At 37.6% G+C, this 15,329-nt stretch overlaps 1 protein-coding gene across 1 annotated transcript in view; it reads right to left on the reverse strand.

Moving 5' to 3' along the window:
* BAZ1A (bromodomain adjacent to zinc finger domain 1A) overlaps window positions 1–15,329 on the reverse strand; it is a 65,518-nt gene that overhangs the window by 8,691 nt on the left and 41,498 nt on the right. Inside the window, exons 17-21 of the mRNA XM_042790809.1 lie at window positions 14,775–14,899; window positions 12,432–13,040; window positions 9,440–9,603; window positions 9,097–9,254; window positions 6,419–6,567 (exon numbers count right to left, since the gene is read on the reverse strand). Of these exons, the coding sequence (XP_042646743.1) occupies window positions 6,419–6,567; window positions 9,097–9,254; window positions 9,440–9,603; window positions 12,432–13,040; window positions 14,775–14,899 (1,205 nt within the window). The remainder of the gene's footprint in view (window positions 1–6,418; window positions 6,568–9,096; window positions 9,255–9,439; window positions 9,604–12,431; window positions 13,041–14,774; window positions 14,900–15,329) is intronic.

The raw sequence follows: 15,329 nt of genomic DNA on the forward strand, positions 1-15,329 counted from the left end.
GATAAACAGGCAATACAGCTTCATAAATAAAATATATCTTCTCTTGAACTGCAAATACAAATCTGGATTTCCTAAAATTTCCTATTACTCTGTCCTTAGGTTTCTCGTCTCAAGTTCAGTCTTACTAAGGATAGTGAACAAGGTTCTTTTCAGAGCACTGCAGTATGTGTCTCAATGCATTTTTTAAAATTCAATAAAAAGAAAATGAAAACCACTTGTCAGGACGCTAGACGCTAACATGAGACCCACTTAGGTTTTGCTGTGGATTTCTACTGTAACTGGCAAAGACACTTTATCTTAAGCACATATACAGTTTGCAAGCATTTCTTTTGCTGACAATGGCAGCTTGAGCATTATTACTTATTTTGGTGGTTATTTTTAGCCTGGGTTGGATCGCCAATATAGCTCATCACACAAAACAACAAATATTTGCGGTGCAGAAGTGGAATATAAAGAGAGAGAAATTGCTGACCACAACCTGCTTCAGCACATCCTGCTGCCGAAAGAAACAGGCTAAGTGACACCCGCTGTTTCAGATCCCAATTTGTAAAATAAGAATAACACTTTTTTCTTCCATCCATCATCTTTCTCATTTATATTGTTAACTTGGAGGGAGAAACAGCCTCTTCCTTTGTGTCTGAGCAGCTCTACATTGCGCAGTGGGATACCCCTCTGTCAGCTAAGCCCTCCAAGCCTTGCTACAATGCAAATGAAGTTGTGTGACAGATCTATGCACTCATCTATCAATAGCTAATTGAGTTCAGGGAAGGGTTTTCCATTTTAGTATTTCTAGAAAGGATATGCAGTTGCACAATGCTGTGAAGTTTCAAAAAAACAGGGGCATTAAAAGGAAGGGGGGGAAAAAAAAAAAAAAACACAACAAAAAAAAAACGGATTATGCAAACATGCAGATTTCTGTCCCAAAGTGCTAAAAAGAAAATACAGTTCCTTATCTCTGGGTGCAGAAAACTTGAAATTAAAAAAAAAAAAAAAAGAAATCTTTGAGGTGTATTTGTTTTGCTACCCATGTTTAAACCTTTGGCTTCAATACTGGAATTCCTTCAATGTAAGGAAGGGGCTACAAAACTAAAGTCATTAGACAGAAACTAAAATTTAAAAAAAAAAAAATCAAAAAACCCACACCTGATAAAATATTCAGTACTTCTAATTCTTAGCAATACAAGAGCCATTTAAAATTTACCATCTCTCAGACTAGTCTTGGCTTCCATTCTCTTTCTCTTTCTATCCTCCCAGTGGTCCCTTTTATCATCTTATGTATTACCTAAACTCATAAAGTTATTTCAAATATCTTTTTGAAGTGTGGCAGGTTATTTTTTAATTAATTTTTATAATCCACACTTGTGTAGTCTAAACATATAGCTAGAACAGTGGTTCCCAACATGTGCACGTGGAAAAAGGTAGGCAGGCAAGGGTAAGAGAATACTGTGCACTGAGGAATTGCACATTCCACAGTTTGACTCCCACTACGAACAGAAGGCTTAAACTGAAAGCTCTTAAACCTACCCTCCCTTAACTTTCTGTCCACCTCCTGTACAAATGACTATAGGAGCAGCTTATTGACCACAGGTTTCTCTCTCAGCAAACCTGTCTGATCTGTGCTACCGCGAACTCCCAACAACTCAAAAAAATAGCCAGTTTATGGGCACAGTCCTCAAGGACTAAGAGAACTAGCTTGTCTGTCCATGTGAAATGACATACTTGAGGTATTTTTGTGCAGGAGTGTTCTTGAGTATTAAAATGACGAAATTACTCTCCCAGGAAGTAAGAGCCATAGTAAACCTCTGCTGCAAATGCAGTGTACCTTCTTTGACTGCTTTCTCTGAACACTAAAGAAAAATTCTTCATCATAAAAAAAACCCCACTTCCACCTTTGCTGCCTCTGCTCACAAAACTCCACAGGGAAGTAATGAAAGCATGAAAACAAAGCATGCGTATATACTACTCCTATCCCATTTCACTGCTGGAAGATGTCTGCTGCTCTTATGAGGAGGACAATTATAAATAGAAAAAGAAACAACTTTGGGAGTAGAGAAAACAAAAATAATCAAAATCCAGAAAGAAAGGAATGCAATAAGGATAAGCAAAAAAGCTGTGGGCTTTTTTTTTTTTTTTTTGGTCCTAGAAGAAGTGCATGACAAGTTAAAAAGGAGGTAAATGGTTCCCAGTATCAGTCACAAAGGTGATCCCATGAATTAGAATCCAACCTTTCGTATGGAAATCTGAAGGATGCTTAATGACTTAAGTCCTGCACTAGTGCACAAGGCAGGGGTTTTTTTGTGGCTGCTTTACCAAACTCCAGGGCAAACAAACCACTTCATCGTTTTATACCTCACTTTTCACACTTACGTATTTTGAAATATAAGGAAAAGTAATTTATACCTAAAAAGTAGCAAAATCCACAATAAAAATTGCTTGTATTTCTTCCCCCTCAAACATACTTTTTATCTGAGAAGCAGCACTTCAGAGTCTCCGAACAGTTATTTAAAAAAAAAGGGGTTTTTTTACATCTAAACTCAGAATTTTTGCAGGAAAAACATGTACTGCAAGCTGCACACACCCACACCCCCCACCTTTTTGTGATTCTCCCCCAGACATTACCTTGGGCTGGACTGAAGGATGAAAAAACAAATTTTCATAGTTAATATGTAATGAAAGTATATCTAAACCACAATTCATAATTAAGAAATGCATACAATTCAAGTCCTGTTACATTTAATCACCAGACAACCGAAGATTAGCGGCCATCTAGCAGCTCTGCCAGGCAGAGGGTGCTGTTTCCAGGGTTTCTAGATCTCCTTTCGCATTGCTATCTCCTGGGTCAGCCTTTTCTTGCTCTTCCACTTGAACATTTGGTATGCACCCCAACTCTAAACTTATCAGAGTCACCAGCGAGGCTCTTGGCAGCCTGATAGAGCCTCTGAACAAAAACGGAGCGGAGGGGAGCAGCTGGTCCTTTTATTGCTGTGCTGGGTCCCTTTGTCTGCTCTGCACCCTGGAGGCTACCGGGATAAACTTGCCAGTGACTGCCCTGAATTTCACTGTGCTGTCTTTAGTACTAGAAGCTGTAAATAGAGTGAAAACTAAAAACTGTTAAGTATGGCTCCATTCCCTAATAGGAGCAGAGCAGTGAAGGGGGGCCAGAGAGGGAAAAGAAACTCCGCAGTGAAGGCAACAACCAAAATTATGACAAAGACAAAGCATGTTCAATTTGGTTTAAAGCAGAAATGGCAGGGGTACTCTTCTTACCAAAAGTGTTCCCCCATACTGCTAACAAAACACCACTCCTAGCACTTGCTTGACTTCCAGTGTTTTTTATTTCAGTGGTAATTAAATCAGCATAAACAGCTGGGTTTGCCAGGTTTAACATTAGCAACAGACAGGCAAGTATTTTGTCTAGGGGACTGTTCTATAAAATAGATGGAACTATTATGAAAAAAACATCCTGTTATAAAGAAAATTGAGTGTATGAACACAATGATCTATATAAGGACACGCAAACAGAAACAAAAGACCCACAAACCAAAAACCTAGTGGTTACAAACTAAAAGCTAATTTCTATCATCAAGAGTACTGTTGGCCACTTTCCAGAGGTGTCAGTGAAACAAGGCATCACAGTTTTGAGCACAAGGCAGTACCTGAGCAAGAAGCAGCGTCTGCTTTTTACTAAAAAGTTTAGTAACAATACTAACACCTCCTTGTCAAGCTAAGGAGAGAACTTTTCTTTGCCTGTTATACATATTCAAGTTGCAAACTAAGAAACAGAACTTGCTGTGGTGTCATGCAAAGACGTGGTTTTCACCTGAGGAACTTAAGCTGAATATATAAGATTACGCAACTTTTAACATTCTTGGTTTTTCAAACACGTCTGAAACACTGAAGAGCTATATCCAGGAAGGGCTGCATCCAGAACTGCTGCTTGACCTCTCAATTGCCTAAATTTGCCAGGTGCCTCTCAAACACACATTTCCTTGGCTCTTTGCACTTGTACATTCTGGTCACGTCCAGAAGTTCCCAAGTCCCAGCACCTTTCACATAACTAACTGCCTATGGGTCAGTAAATTCAGCAGCGAATAGGTGTGTTTTAAGCTTTCTTTACTACCGAGCCACTCAAGGCCGTGGCTCCGCCAAGAGCTCTCTAGTGATAAAACTAAAATACTGCCTTCATTCAGACTTGTCTTCTGCTAAAAGCGGCACATTGCACAGCTGAAAACATGAGACACTTGGCACCAAAAGTAAAGCAAGGAAGAGGGAACCTGACACTGTCACTTAATGGTTAGGGCAGTAAGCCAGAGCAGAGGAGACCTGGGATCCTTCCTGCTCCCTCAGCTATGTAGGTTATTCTATATGTTACAGTAATCTTACAGGGTTACAATTTTCAGAGCAAAAAAGATGCAGAGGCACAGGATGGTAAACAAACATATGAGATTTAAGACATGCAAATCACCTAAGATTGCTCTCCCTATATACTTTTTTTTTGTCACACAGTATAAAGCATCTAAAGTTAAACAGGATTCCCAATTAAAAACAAACAAGAAAACGCATGATCATCAAAGGGTCAGGCAAAATCATGAACCATGATTGGATTATGGTAGAGCTGGGAACACTGAAAAAAAAAAAAAAAAAAAAGAGACACAGGAAGATTGCTAAAAAACTTTCTCTCCAATACCTCAGGGGCACTTTTTTTTTTAGTCCTTTTCCTCTAAATTCAAGATGCCCAATCTATGGCCAGGAACTACTAATAGCTGTGTTTTCCCCTTAAGGGCACACTGTGGTAAGTTTACAGCTGTCAGCAAGATGCTGTTGCCAAAATACTCTCAGAGAGAGTTGGGAAATGAAGGCATATACTGCACAATGTATTTACAACCAGCACATGCGGAGTAAATAGGACAAATGCTAGATGTACTGTCGATTAACTGTCCCATGCACATGTCGTAAATCTAGTCATATGGCAGGAAATAAGCTGTACCATGCCTGGCTTGGAAAGGGCAGACATACTTGAGTTGACCAAACACTTAGCCAAGTAAATCTTTTGAAGAGCCGTGGTTTAAACTACTCCTATGCTCTCCCCTCAATCATCTGCTGCATTTCACTCTTCTAGAGGTCATTACATTGATAATGAAAGCTTGCGGAAGGGAACTCATGCCTGCATGTCAGTCTCAGGTGCAAATCTAGTTCCAACTCATCTTCAGCAGCAACTGACATCCAGACACCAGACTCCATGTGGGAGTAACATCTAGTGTTAATACACCAAAACCTGCATTTTCATCTCAAACTACTGCAGCAAAATCTACCAGAGCTTAAGGATTTTGTATGAAGGAGTTATCAGAGGAGAGTATCAATTGAATAGGACATGTAGCAGTTTGCATTCTGGAGGACCCATGGTCTGAGGTAAACCACTCTGCGCTCCTGCGGGTGGGAAGCAAAGCAGTCCATCCGAGCACGGCTTGTCCTCAGGGGAGCATCTGGAAGGGAAACCTGACCAAGACTGCTGCCTCAGGAAGGATGAACCACCTTCACACACTTCCCCAAGCCAAAACCCCAGGTTTTGAATTGCAAAAGGATCCTAAGGAATCCAGACCTGAGGGATCACTGGAAAACAAAGTGACTTTATGCCCTTTGGATCCCCCTCTCTCACCCCTAAAGTACATCAGAGGAATTCAAGGAAGAAATACATGTTAGAGTCAAGCTATAATCGTGCTTTCGTTTAAATTTTTCTTGCAACCTTTTATTTCCAAGCTTTATAGCATAAATTCAAAACCTAAGGATCTGAAAGTTTGCAGTGTAAATCTTTATTATGTTTTACTGCAAATATTCTGTTATTGCTGAACAAGGTGATCCAGATAAACCAGGCCTATATTGCTTTCACAGATACTGTATAAAAAAGGGCATAATTTTTATAACGTAAAAAACACACCGAAGAAACTCACTGTATAGTTAGTTGCATGATACATTGGCCTCAACAGTAATGCTGAATTACAGAGTTTCCCCCCAGAAATCTCACTCATTTCTGCCTAAGGGTACCATTTGTCTCCCAACGCATCAGTATAATTGTAAGGTCACAATAAACAAGATCACTGAAATTATCTGGGTTAAATAAGCATGTATTTAAGAGTAAAATATGCTATTAATACATGTAATTCAGGACATGCAGAATAAGAAAAATATTAGTATCTCCCCATGATCTTGTAAACTGACAAGCTAACATTTTTCAGTTTTACAATGGTACATAGTAACAGGTTAGTTGTTTGTTCTTTTCCCCAACACAACCCCCTAAAGCATCCAGTCTTACAAAAGAAGGAAGTGGGTTTGGGGTGTGTTTTGATTTTTTTTTTTCTTCCATTTGTTACAGAATCTTACACAAAATTAGAGACATACAGTTTCAGTTCTGAAAGCTTACCAAGAGGTGCTTTGAGAAATCTGCGCTCAATTCCTTGTTCTATCTGAAGCAGTGCAGATGCCAAGTAGTGCACCACATTATTAACTGGCTGAGGAGTACTTGTACTTGTTGATGCAGCACTTGGAGCTTCAGTTTTTAACCCAACAAGTCTAGAATAGAAAAGTATTAAATTATCTTTTGGTTTTTAGCATACTTTGAATTAACACCGTAGATATTTGTATAGGTCTGTACCCACAGTAGATTTTTATTTTCACTTCATTTACATGTGTGGACTGTGGACAAGAACAGATACTGCACAGGTGTGATTAGATATCCCAGTTCTGGAGTTTGCTTAATTAGTCTAGTTAATCTAAGTAACTCATCTTTAGGCAACAAAGTTATCTACACTTCAAGAAATGTGAATGACAGATTTCAATACAATCATTAAGATTTCCAGATGATTTGATGCAACATCCATCAGCTAGCTTATGAGAGATTTCTGTGAAGAGTATAGTCCTAGTAATTTTTCAGTGAAAACACTTCCAGTGGTGAGCTGTAACGTTTTAGAATACTTCCATCTACAGAGGCTCAACTACATATATCCCCATAATTAATAAGGTTTTGAAAAAAAAATAAATGAAAACAAAAAAGTAATTTTAGAGTGTTAAATCAAGAATTGTCTCATCCTTGGAGGGCTTCTCTAAAATACTAACTCTTCATGTAAATAATAAAGGAAAAAAAAAGGGGGGGGGTGTTAGGTTTCCAATAAAACAGCCTTCTTTGACCAAAGACTAAGTAATAATTTCAAAGTGTAGTTAATCTTCCAGAACCACAAACATTAAGTATAGTGTAGGAGAGCAACTCACACTAATTAAAATAAAATTCAATTTCTACTCGGGGTTTATAAAAAAAAAATAACTAATTAAGACTGTCTGGATTCTGCTTTATTCTGGTGAATGAGCAATGCTTTTGGTTGTCCCTGTTCTTTCTTCACACTTAAAAGCTGTTCATTATATTTTGCAGTCACACACATTTTGAGAGTCTGAAAGCAAACAGAAAAAAAGCTGCATAGTTATTTACATTTCACTAGTCAAACTCCAAGGTCTTAATGAGATGTCACTCGCTCTGAGGTGGATAAAAAGCCCAGCATCAAAAGCAGTCTGTCACATGATTTCAGAATCCCATAGTCTCTGTTTTAATATGCAAGACTTTATTAGACTAGACTTTATTCAGAAACTTTGACAGAGTCAATATCAAATGGAAAAAAAAATGAAGCAACAAGCTTCTGCAGTTGAGAGTTGGCAATGAAGCAAGTGCCTGAGGTAACTGAAGACAGATAAATTTTAGCTTCTTAATTAAAACACTGGCATATTTCTATGTTGTGGCCTTCAGGAAGCAAGTGTCTGTAAATTGTGACATTAATATAAAGAAGGATGCCCATATCCATTTTGCATGCAACTAAAGAACTCAGATCCAGTGGGCAGTCTTATATGAAAATACTAATTCAGCAAACTGAAATACAAAGAGAAAAACCTTCAAGAACTTTACGTTCCTACATTGAACACAGCATTCAAGAATGCACCCAGAAATATAGCTTTCATAAAACAAAAGTCTAATTGCAGAAGACCTCACAGAATACATAAGCAAACAGTGTGTTAGTACAATGACTGCCTCCAACGAATCTTTTTTCCTGCGCTATTTCAACATTCACATCCTATCAAGATACACAGTTTTATGTGTATTAAGTAAATTAAGGTAGATATTTGTGTCTGAAAAGTATGTAACCTCTGAGAATGAAATATTTAGAAATCTTGTCAGTTTCTACAGTATGATTTACAACCAACACTGACATAGGGTAGAGTCCCACATCTGTCTCAAATGTTTGTTCAAAAACCAACAAAACACTTTTACAGTTGCAACACTGTATGATTTGAGGTCTTATCTCTTTTACTATGTTGCAGCTTGCTCTACAGAAGTATCCTAACTCAAAATTATTAGATTATATCTCTGCTTTGCTGCAGTGTTAAAGGCTAATCCAGACCATGGTCTGTTGCATTGATGGTTCTCACTGTGACTCTTGAAGAGGTACACTGGCCAGTTCAACTAGCAATTTGTTGTTACCATTCCCATTTTCCCTTTTAAGCACTCATACTCTTTCCACAAAGTGTGGGGTTTTGGTTTGTTTGGTTGGTTGCTTTTTTTGTTTTTGTTTTGTTTTTTGTTTGTTTGCTTGTTTGTTTTGTTTTATTTTTTGTTGTTTTTTTGGTTGGTTTTGGTTTTTTGTTTTTTGGGTTTTTTTAAGTGTTTTTGTTGTTGTTGCTGTTTGTTTGGGGCTGTTTTGCTTTGTTTTTTTCCTTCTGGAAAACAAAACAAAAATTGCCAGATTAATTTTTCTCTTAATTTTAAAATAATTTAAAATGCATTTGTGTACTCCTTATTTGATAATTAATGTTCACTTTGAACAGTATCATGTCTGAATAGTAAAAGTTGTAAAAATTGGTGTCTTAGTCTTATATAGTAACAGAACAGTGTCATTTAGAAAATGTAAACCAATGCAAAAATCTCACATTTTACAACGCAAATCTTAAAAAATACCATTCCAAAGAATTTGAGGGAAAAACCAATTTGAAGGTTAAAAAAAACAGAGCACTGTTAGAAAACTCACGGGGAAGAGCCGTTATTTAAACTATAGCTCTTACCTGTCTTTCACAATAAATTTATTATCTTGATCATCAGTTTCCATTTCTTCAGATTCTTCATTCACAGTTTTAATTATACCATTTTCTTTGTTTTCGTCATTCAGAAACTCATACCGCCCATGTTCTAAGGCTGCTCTCCAAGACTGTCTGTCTGTAACCTGAAGCAAGCATACAAATTTTAAGTTTCTAAGGAATCAAAGGCCACAAACTTTTAGTGCCAATTACTGCCTACAGTTAATTTAATTATGCTTTCAGTAAAACACACAGCATGCAAGAGTTCTCATTTAAGTTACAGACTCGACGGCACCACAGTGCTCCCAGGTGCTCTACAATTCACAGATACCTTAATAGCCCCCAACGTTCCTTGGTAGATCCTGTCTTCAATGTCCAAAAGAAAGTCTCTGAGTCTCAGTTCAAGCTGCCTCTCTGCAGATACGTGAGATCCATCGTGGGCATTCTGCATCCTGCCCCGTCCTGAAGGAGGTCTGATGTCGCTCTGAGGTTTGTCTGCAAGAATGCCAAGTCACTTCATGTTAGTGGACTTTGTTCCCTAAAGTAGCCACTGGTGGAGGGCACAAAAGTAGTGCAGGGCAGAACAAAGTAAACACACAGGTTCAAACTCCCTTCCTGTAGTGGCAGTTGCCAACACCACATCTCCATGCCAATTAAGGCATCCAATCCAAGCAAGTGGAGCATACTTTTAAGGGAAGACTTACAGATTAGCATCTGGTTATCCTAATACAGAGGATGAGAAATTCTTGTCGGTTTAAAAAATCATTCTTTTGTCTTAAAACACTTTCTAAAGTAGCAGATAATCAACAACTCTCTGCTATAAGTTCAAGGAGGGAAAAAAAAAACAAGGAAAATAATAAAATCATATTTCTAGTATTTTTCATTTTTGATGGCCCTTCCTTTACAGAACTAAGTTTTCTTTCCTGCATGGATCTTTATCATGGCAACATGTAAAACAAGCATGCACAACTGACAATTGCAAAAACTAACAGAACAAGATAAAATCCCTTTTAAAAATCTAACTTTAAAACGAAACAAACAGATAACATGACACAGGCAGACTAGACTGACTGTATTCTCTAATTAAAGGCGGGTGGAAAAAGGAACAAGACAGGAAGATAATTTATGAAAAAGAAGGGAAGAGCTGATGATGCGCTATCAAGCAGAAAACCTTTTCATAAGAGAACTGAAAATTCATGCAGAAGTTTAAAAGCCACAGGAAAGAGCTCAAAGTATGCCCAGATCCTAAATTAGTGCTTGCAAATCCGCATAGGTGGCAAGCGTTTCTGTTCACAGGATTTACCTTAAATCCTATGAGTGCAGTGACGACGAAGTATATGCAAGAATTTAGAGGTATTTAATCAAAAATTACCATAAAGCCGTTGTTAAGGAGGTACAGGATGAATTTCTAAGACACTCTCAACTGCAGAAACAATTCCCTCTAACTGAAAGTAACTATGCAAATATTATCAAAATGTGTACTAGCATACTCTGATGTCTGGATGTGGGAAGTGTCCTTTTTGGTTTAAAAGAAAAAGAAGAAATTAAATGTTTTTTCTTGAGCAGAACTGAAACAGCAGCAATTGGCTTGCAAATAATTTATGAGGAAAAGTTAATGCATACTGGAATAAAATCACGTAGTAGCACATATCAGTTTTATTTCCATGCTATTTTGAGTGGGAATTAGAAAATGGAGAAGAGCAGTCTGCAGCCCAAGAGCATTACAGAGTAGTTCTCATTTGTCCTGAAAGTCATTTGAGTGAAGGCAGTAGGGCAGCAGCTAAAGTCCACTGCACTAAAACTCCCTCCGAGGTACAGCTACATGTGGCCACTTATCACAGCCTATCACACAGGGGAGGTGGTAGTGGGACTGGACCACTGCATTTGAATTTCCTTTATCTCTATTAAAGTGAAGTTCAAAGCTGCATTTTTTTTTTTTAATCAGTGTTATTTTACAATTCTTACAGAAAGAGACGAAGAATCTATGATTGTGGAAATCAGGTTGCTTCGGGGCAGACAGCAACCTACAAAATACAGATAAGGGTGTAGCAACTAGGAAAATAAGGAACCACCCACATAAACATAAATATATCAGAAAATTATGGAGATTCTCCCACCAGAAAGACAAACATAGCCATAAGGCCTCCAAATAAAGCTTAATTACTATGCAGAAACTCTGTCCTGCGCTATCTTCCACCAAAAGAAATGGTAGATCAGTTACGGATTTACTACTATTGGACATGTCCATAGCATATCCTGGCATACACACTCCAGTAAAACAGAACTCAGTTATACGTTGAGCAATTCTCCCTTGCCCCAACACAGATACACTGAATTCCTCACAGTAACTTGGCATAATTCAAAACAAAATGCAATTTCTTAAACATAACTCTAGGGAGTTTCATTTTGGTAGCATCCTCTACCCACCAACATGCCACAAACAAGCCCGCTGGAAGCTTGTGTACACAGAATTTTATTAGTGATTGAAGCTAATACCTGGCCAATAAATGGCAAAATACTTGGCTATGAGAGAAAGTAAAAAACCCCTAAATCTAGTTCTAGGATGGTCTTAAGTACACGCCTACATTTTGAAACCCATAAAAACAATAGTGCTCTGCAGATGTCTTCTCCTCCTGTAACAAGCCTCTGTCAAAAGAAAAGGGAAATAAATGGAAAAGAGCAACATCGCAGAATCTACTGCACTGACGTTAACCCAAATAACCAACACAGCTACGCTATTTTTTTCCTCCCAAAGGTTTTAGCACGACCCTGCAATATGCTATCATTCCCTTATTCACTATAGGCCAGTAAAGGCTTTTGAAAAATTTCATGCATCATGTTATGAAAGAACATGTCCTACTCAACAAATCAAGGTAACAGTAATTGCCTCCCTTGGCGATGTTTCTGTCTCCAGTGTCGTACCTTGTGTCTCCATCATACTGGAAATCAGGAGATCAGATGATCAATACTATGATTTACCTTTAGCATATATTAGTCTTTATTCCCCAGTTAATCTTTTCCCAAAGCTCAATTTAATTCCTAAAGATGTTTGTTTAAAAGCCAATCCCACTTTACTAACCAGCGAGATAACAGAAAAACTATTGCATTTTTTTTAACAAAACACCAGAAAGATTCATCGGGGAAAAAAAAGGAAGAAAAAAAGAAAAGAAAAAAACAAACCTGATTTCCAGAGAATGAAGCAATACTTAAGAGTAATTCTTATTTCTTAGAAATCACAATTAAATGAGAATTAGAGGTTGCTAGAATATTTTATAGGAAATAGAGCCGTGGAAGCAAATTAAGATCAGGAACCTTTCATTTACCTGGAATATGGAATTTTTCCACAGGAAAACTGCTTAGTTGTTCATATATTCTACTTTTCTCTTGCAAAAGAGTTTCTTTTAAGGCACTCTCCCTATGTCCTCGGGAATTGAGAGCCTCTAGGAGTTGGTCCAGTTGTTCCCGAGAATTGTAAAAGCACCAACGGTTTGGTTTATATACTGGCCTTGGCACCTCTATGACAACACTGGTGTGTGAATCTTGGTCAATATTGGAGGTAGATTCAGAGGATTTCAAAGACTCTCCAGTTTTACTGAATACCTGAGGTTCATTTGTGCAAGACTGTACACTATTCTGAAAGGAAGAGGTTCGAGGCAACAACATGTCTTCTGTGAGACCAGAATAGTCCTCTTCTATAAACAATCCAGGAACAGAGGGGAAAATCCAGTAGCGTCGGTACAGACGGTCACGACCCAGTGGGGTGATATTTGTGCAGGCTGTTGCATTCTGAATCTTTTCTAACAGTTCCTTCTCTTTCTTTTGTTGTTCCTGTTTTAAAGCTTCTTCATCTTCAGCAGTAAGAGGTTCACTTTTTTCACAAGTGGTCTCTTCTTGTCTTGTAAATTCTTTATATCCATTCTGCCCTCTCCTTCCTAAAAGTTAATGAAAGAAGAATGATAGCAACATGCTTACAAATTCTTTCTTTAACCAAAATCTCAAGTAAAGGACAGATTTTGGTTCTGCCACCTTCTGATTATCTAAACTTACACTGTCAAGGACCATCAGGTCAGTCAAGAAACAATACTAGTTTTCTTAAAGAAAAATTCCAAGTGATTAACTCCCTTCCCCCCCCAAAAAAGGAAGCCATCTTTAGTGTGCTTTCACTTTGCAGGAACTAGACCAAGTCTCGTTTATTGACACTGTCATTTTTAACAACATTAAAAAAAAAAACAAAAACCACAACACAAAATGTTAAGAACTTAAGTGTTAAAGTGTCTTATGATAAATTAAAATTCTACCAATTTCATTATTGAATACAAACTATGTTTTGGACTTAATTTATCATACTCAAAATGATTAACTTAAACCCCCCAAAGACCTCAAACAAAACCAGAATACTGATAGAAGAGCTTTTATTGCAAAGTCAATCACATTACTTTAACGATATTTTTTTTTTAAATATATATACTACTGTTTTTTTCCCCTCAACTTGTACCAGCTGAAAATACTCCAGTTTACATCTTCATTTACCAAAGAGTCAGGCCCTGACAGTCATTGAGAAAAGTACAGCTTATAATTAAGAGGTGCAACAGTGAAAGATGGTATTAGCACTCAATTTCTACTGATTTCCAGTGTGACCTTTAGTTTCTCCAATTGTAGGAATGAAATAACACTTGTTTGCCCTCCAGGCACAATGTCTCAAACATGGGCATTCGAGAAACTTGAAATTCTGTTTAAGACCTAATTTTTTTTCCATTTTAAAGCTCTGGTAAGCATGCAAGTCTGTATTACTGAATGACTCGGAATTTCTGTCACAGGTACTGTTAGGAACTGTACAAGTTTGCAACCTGAAGTCCCCAGTCATTTGGGACTTTAATTGTCACAGAGACTAGCACAAAGCCGACTCGGGAGAAAGACAGAGATGAGCTAGCAGCCCAAAGCCACCAACAATTCATCCTCCTGTGGCAATATCTGTTTAGTTACAAATAGCAGGCTGTGCCATTTACTGCACCACAGCTTGTACTAGCACACTGCTGAGGAAATTAAGTCTGGGGATAAATCTGGTTGCATTCTTGTATAGAAGGCCTGCTGCTTCATTAACAAAGGCAAACTAAACTCAACCACGCAACATAACATTTTCTTTTAAAATACCTGGTGATTTTGCAGCTTCCCAATAAAACGAACCAGAACCACGCTATACCCTACTAGGTGAGATTCTGACAACTCTCGGAGTGCGTGACTCAATAACTGTAACGGTTTGCCAGGCAACAACCTGATTGGGTTTTTTGTTGTGTTTTTTAGACAAAAGAGGAATCCAGACAGCAAGTATGGAAGACAAGAAGAAAGAGAAGCGTGAAAGAACATGCAGCTGACCACTAGAACTACATCAGGCCAGTTCAATGCACTTAATAGCCCATTATGATCACATTTGGATGTTTTGGTTTTGTTGTTTTTTTGGTTGGTTGGTTGGTTTTTGTGGTTTTTTGTTTTTGGTTTGGTTTTTTTTTGTTTGTTTGTTTTTGTTTTTGGTTTTTTTTTTCCCCCTTTAAAAATTTAGAGGAAAGACTGATACTGTATAAAAATTTGCTATAAAACTCAAGAACTTCCTGGGTACATGCATACGTGTGTGTGCATACATGTATACAAATGAAAAAATATGGCGTTACCTCTTCCTCGTTTTTTGTTTGGTCCCAACTCCTCTTCATCCTCTGTCATTGTGTCCATGTCTTGCTCTTTACGCTCAATTTCTTTGCTCTCTGTACTAGTATCAAGGTCTTCCCGTTCCTCCTCCCTGACAATAAAATAAAAGGTGAATAACTGACCAATCAGGTATTAAAAGCTGATTTTTTTTTTTAATTACAGGTTCAAAAACATAGCACAAAACCTATCTTCAACCCATGCTTACCTTTTGCAAGCAGATTTATTTAACAAACTCCCTGCCTCAAGCGGGTAGAGATATAGTGTTGTATATACACTATACACTATGATTTTTTTTTCTGGAATCATATACAGCTGCATGTGCATGAATCTTACCACCTGAAACTATACAGTCTTATTAATAGAACAGAAAAAAGAAATCTTGGTTTATTAGAAATTACTTGGGATAGCACAGCATTTTTTTAAAAAAATGCTACTTGATTCATAAACTGTTATGTGAGGCCAATATTATCTAGCTCAGATCAGACCAATTCCTCAAATTGGAAAACTAACTAGAATGGTCT

The sequence above is a fragment of the Tyto alba genome, unplaced genomic scaffold, assembly GCF_018691265.1.
Source record: "Tyto alba isolate M040663 unplaced genomic scaffold, T.alba_DEE_v4.0 Super-Scaffold_18, whole genome shotgun sequence".
Classification (NCBI taxonomy): domain Eukaryota; kingdom Metazoa; phylum Chordata; class Aves; order Strigiformes; family Tytonidae; genus Tyto; species Tyto alba.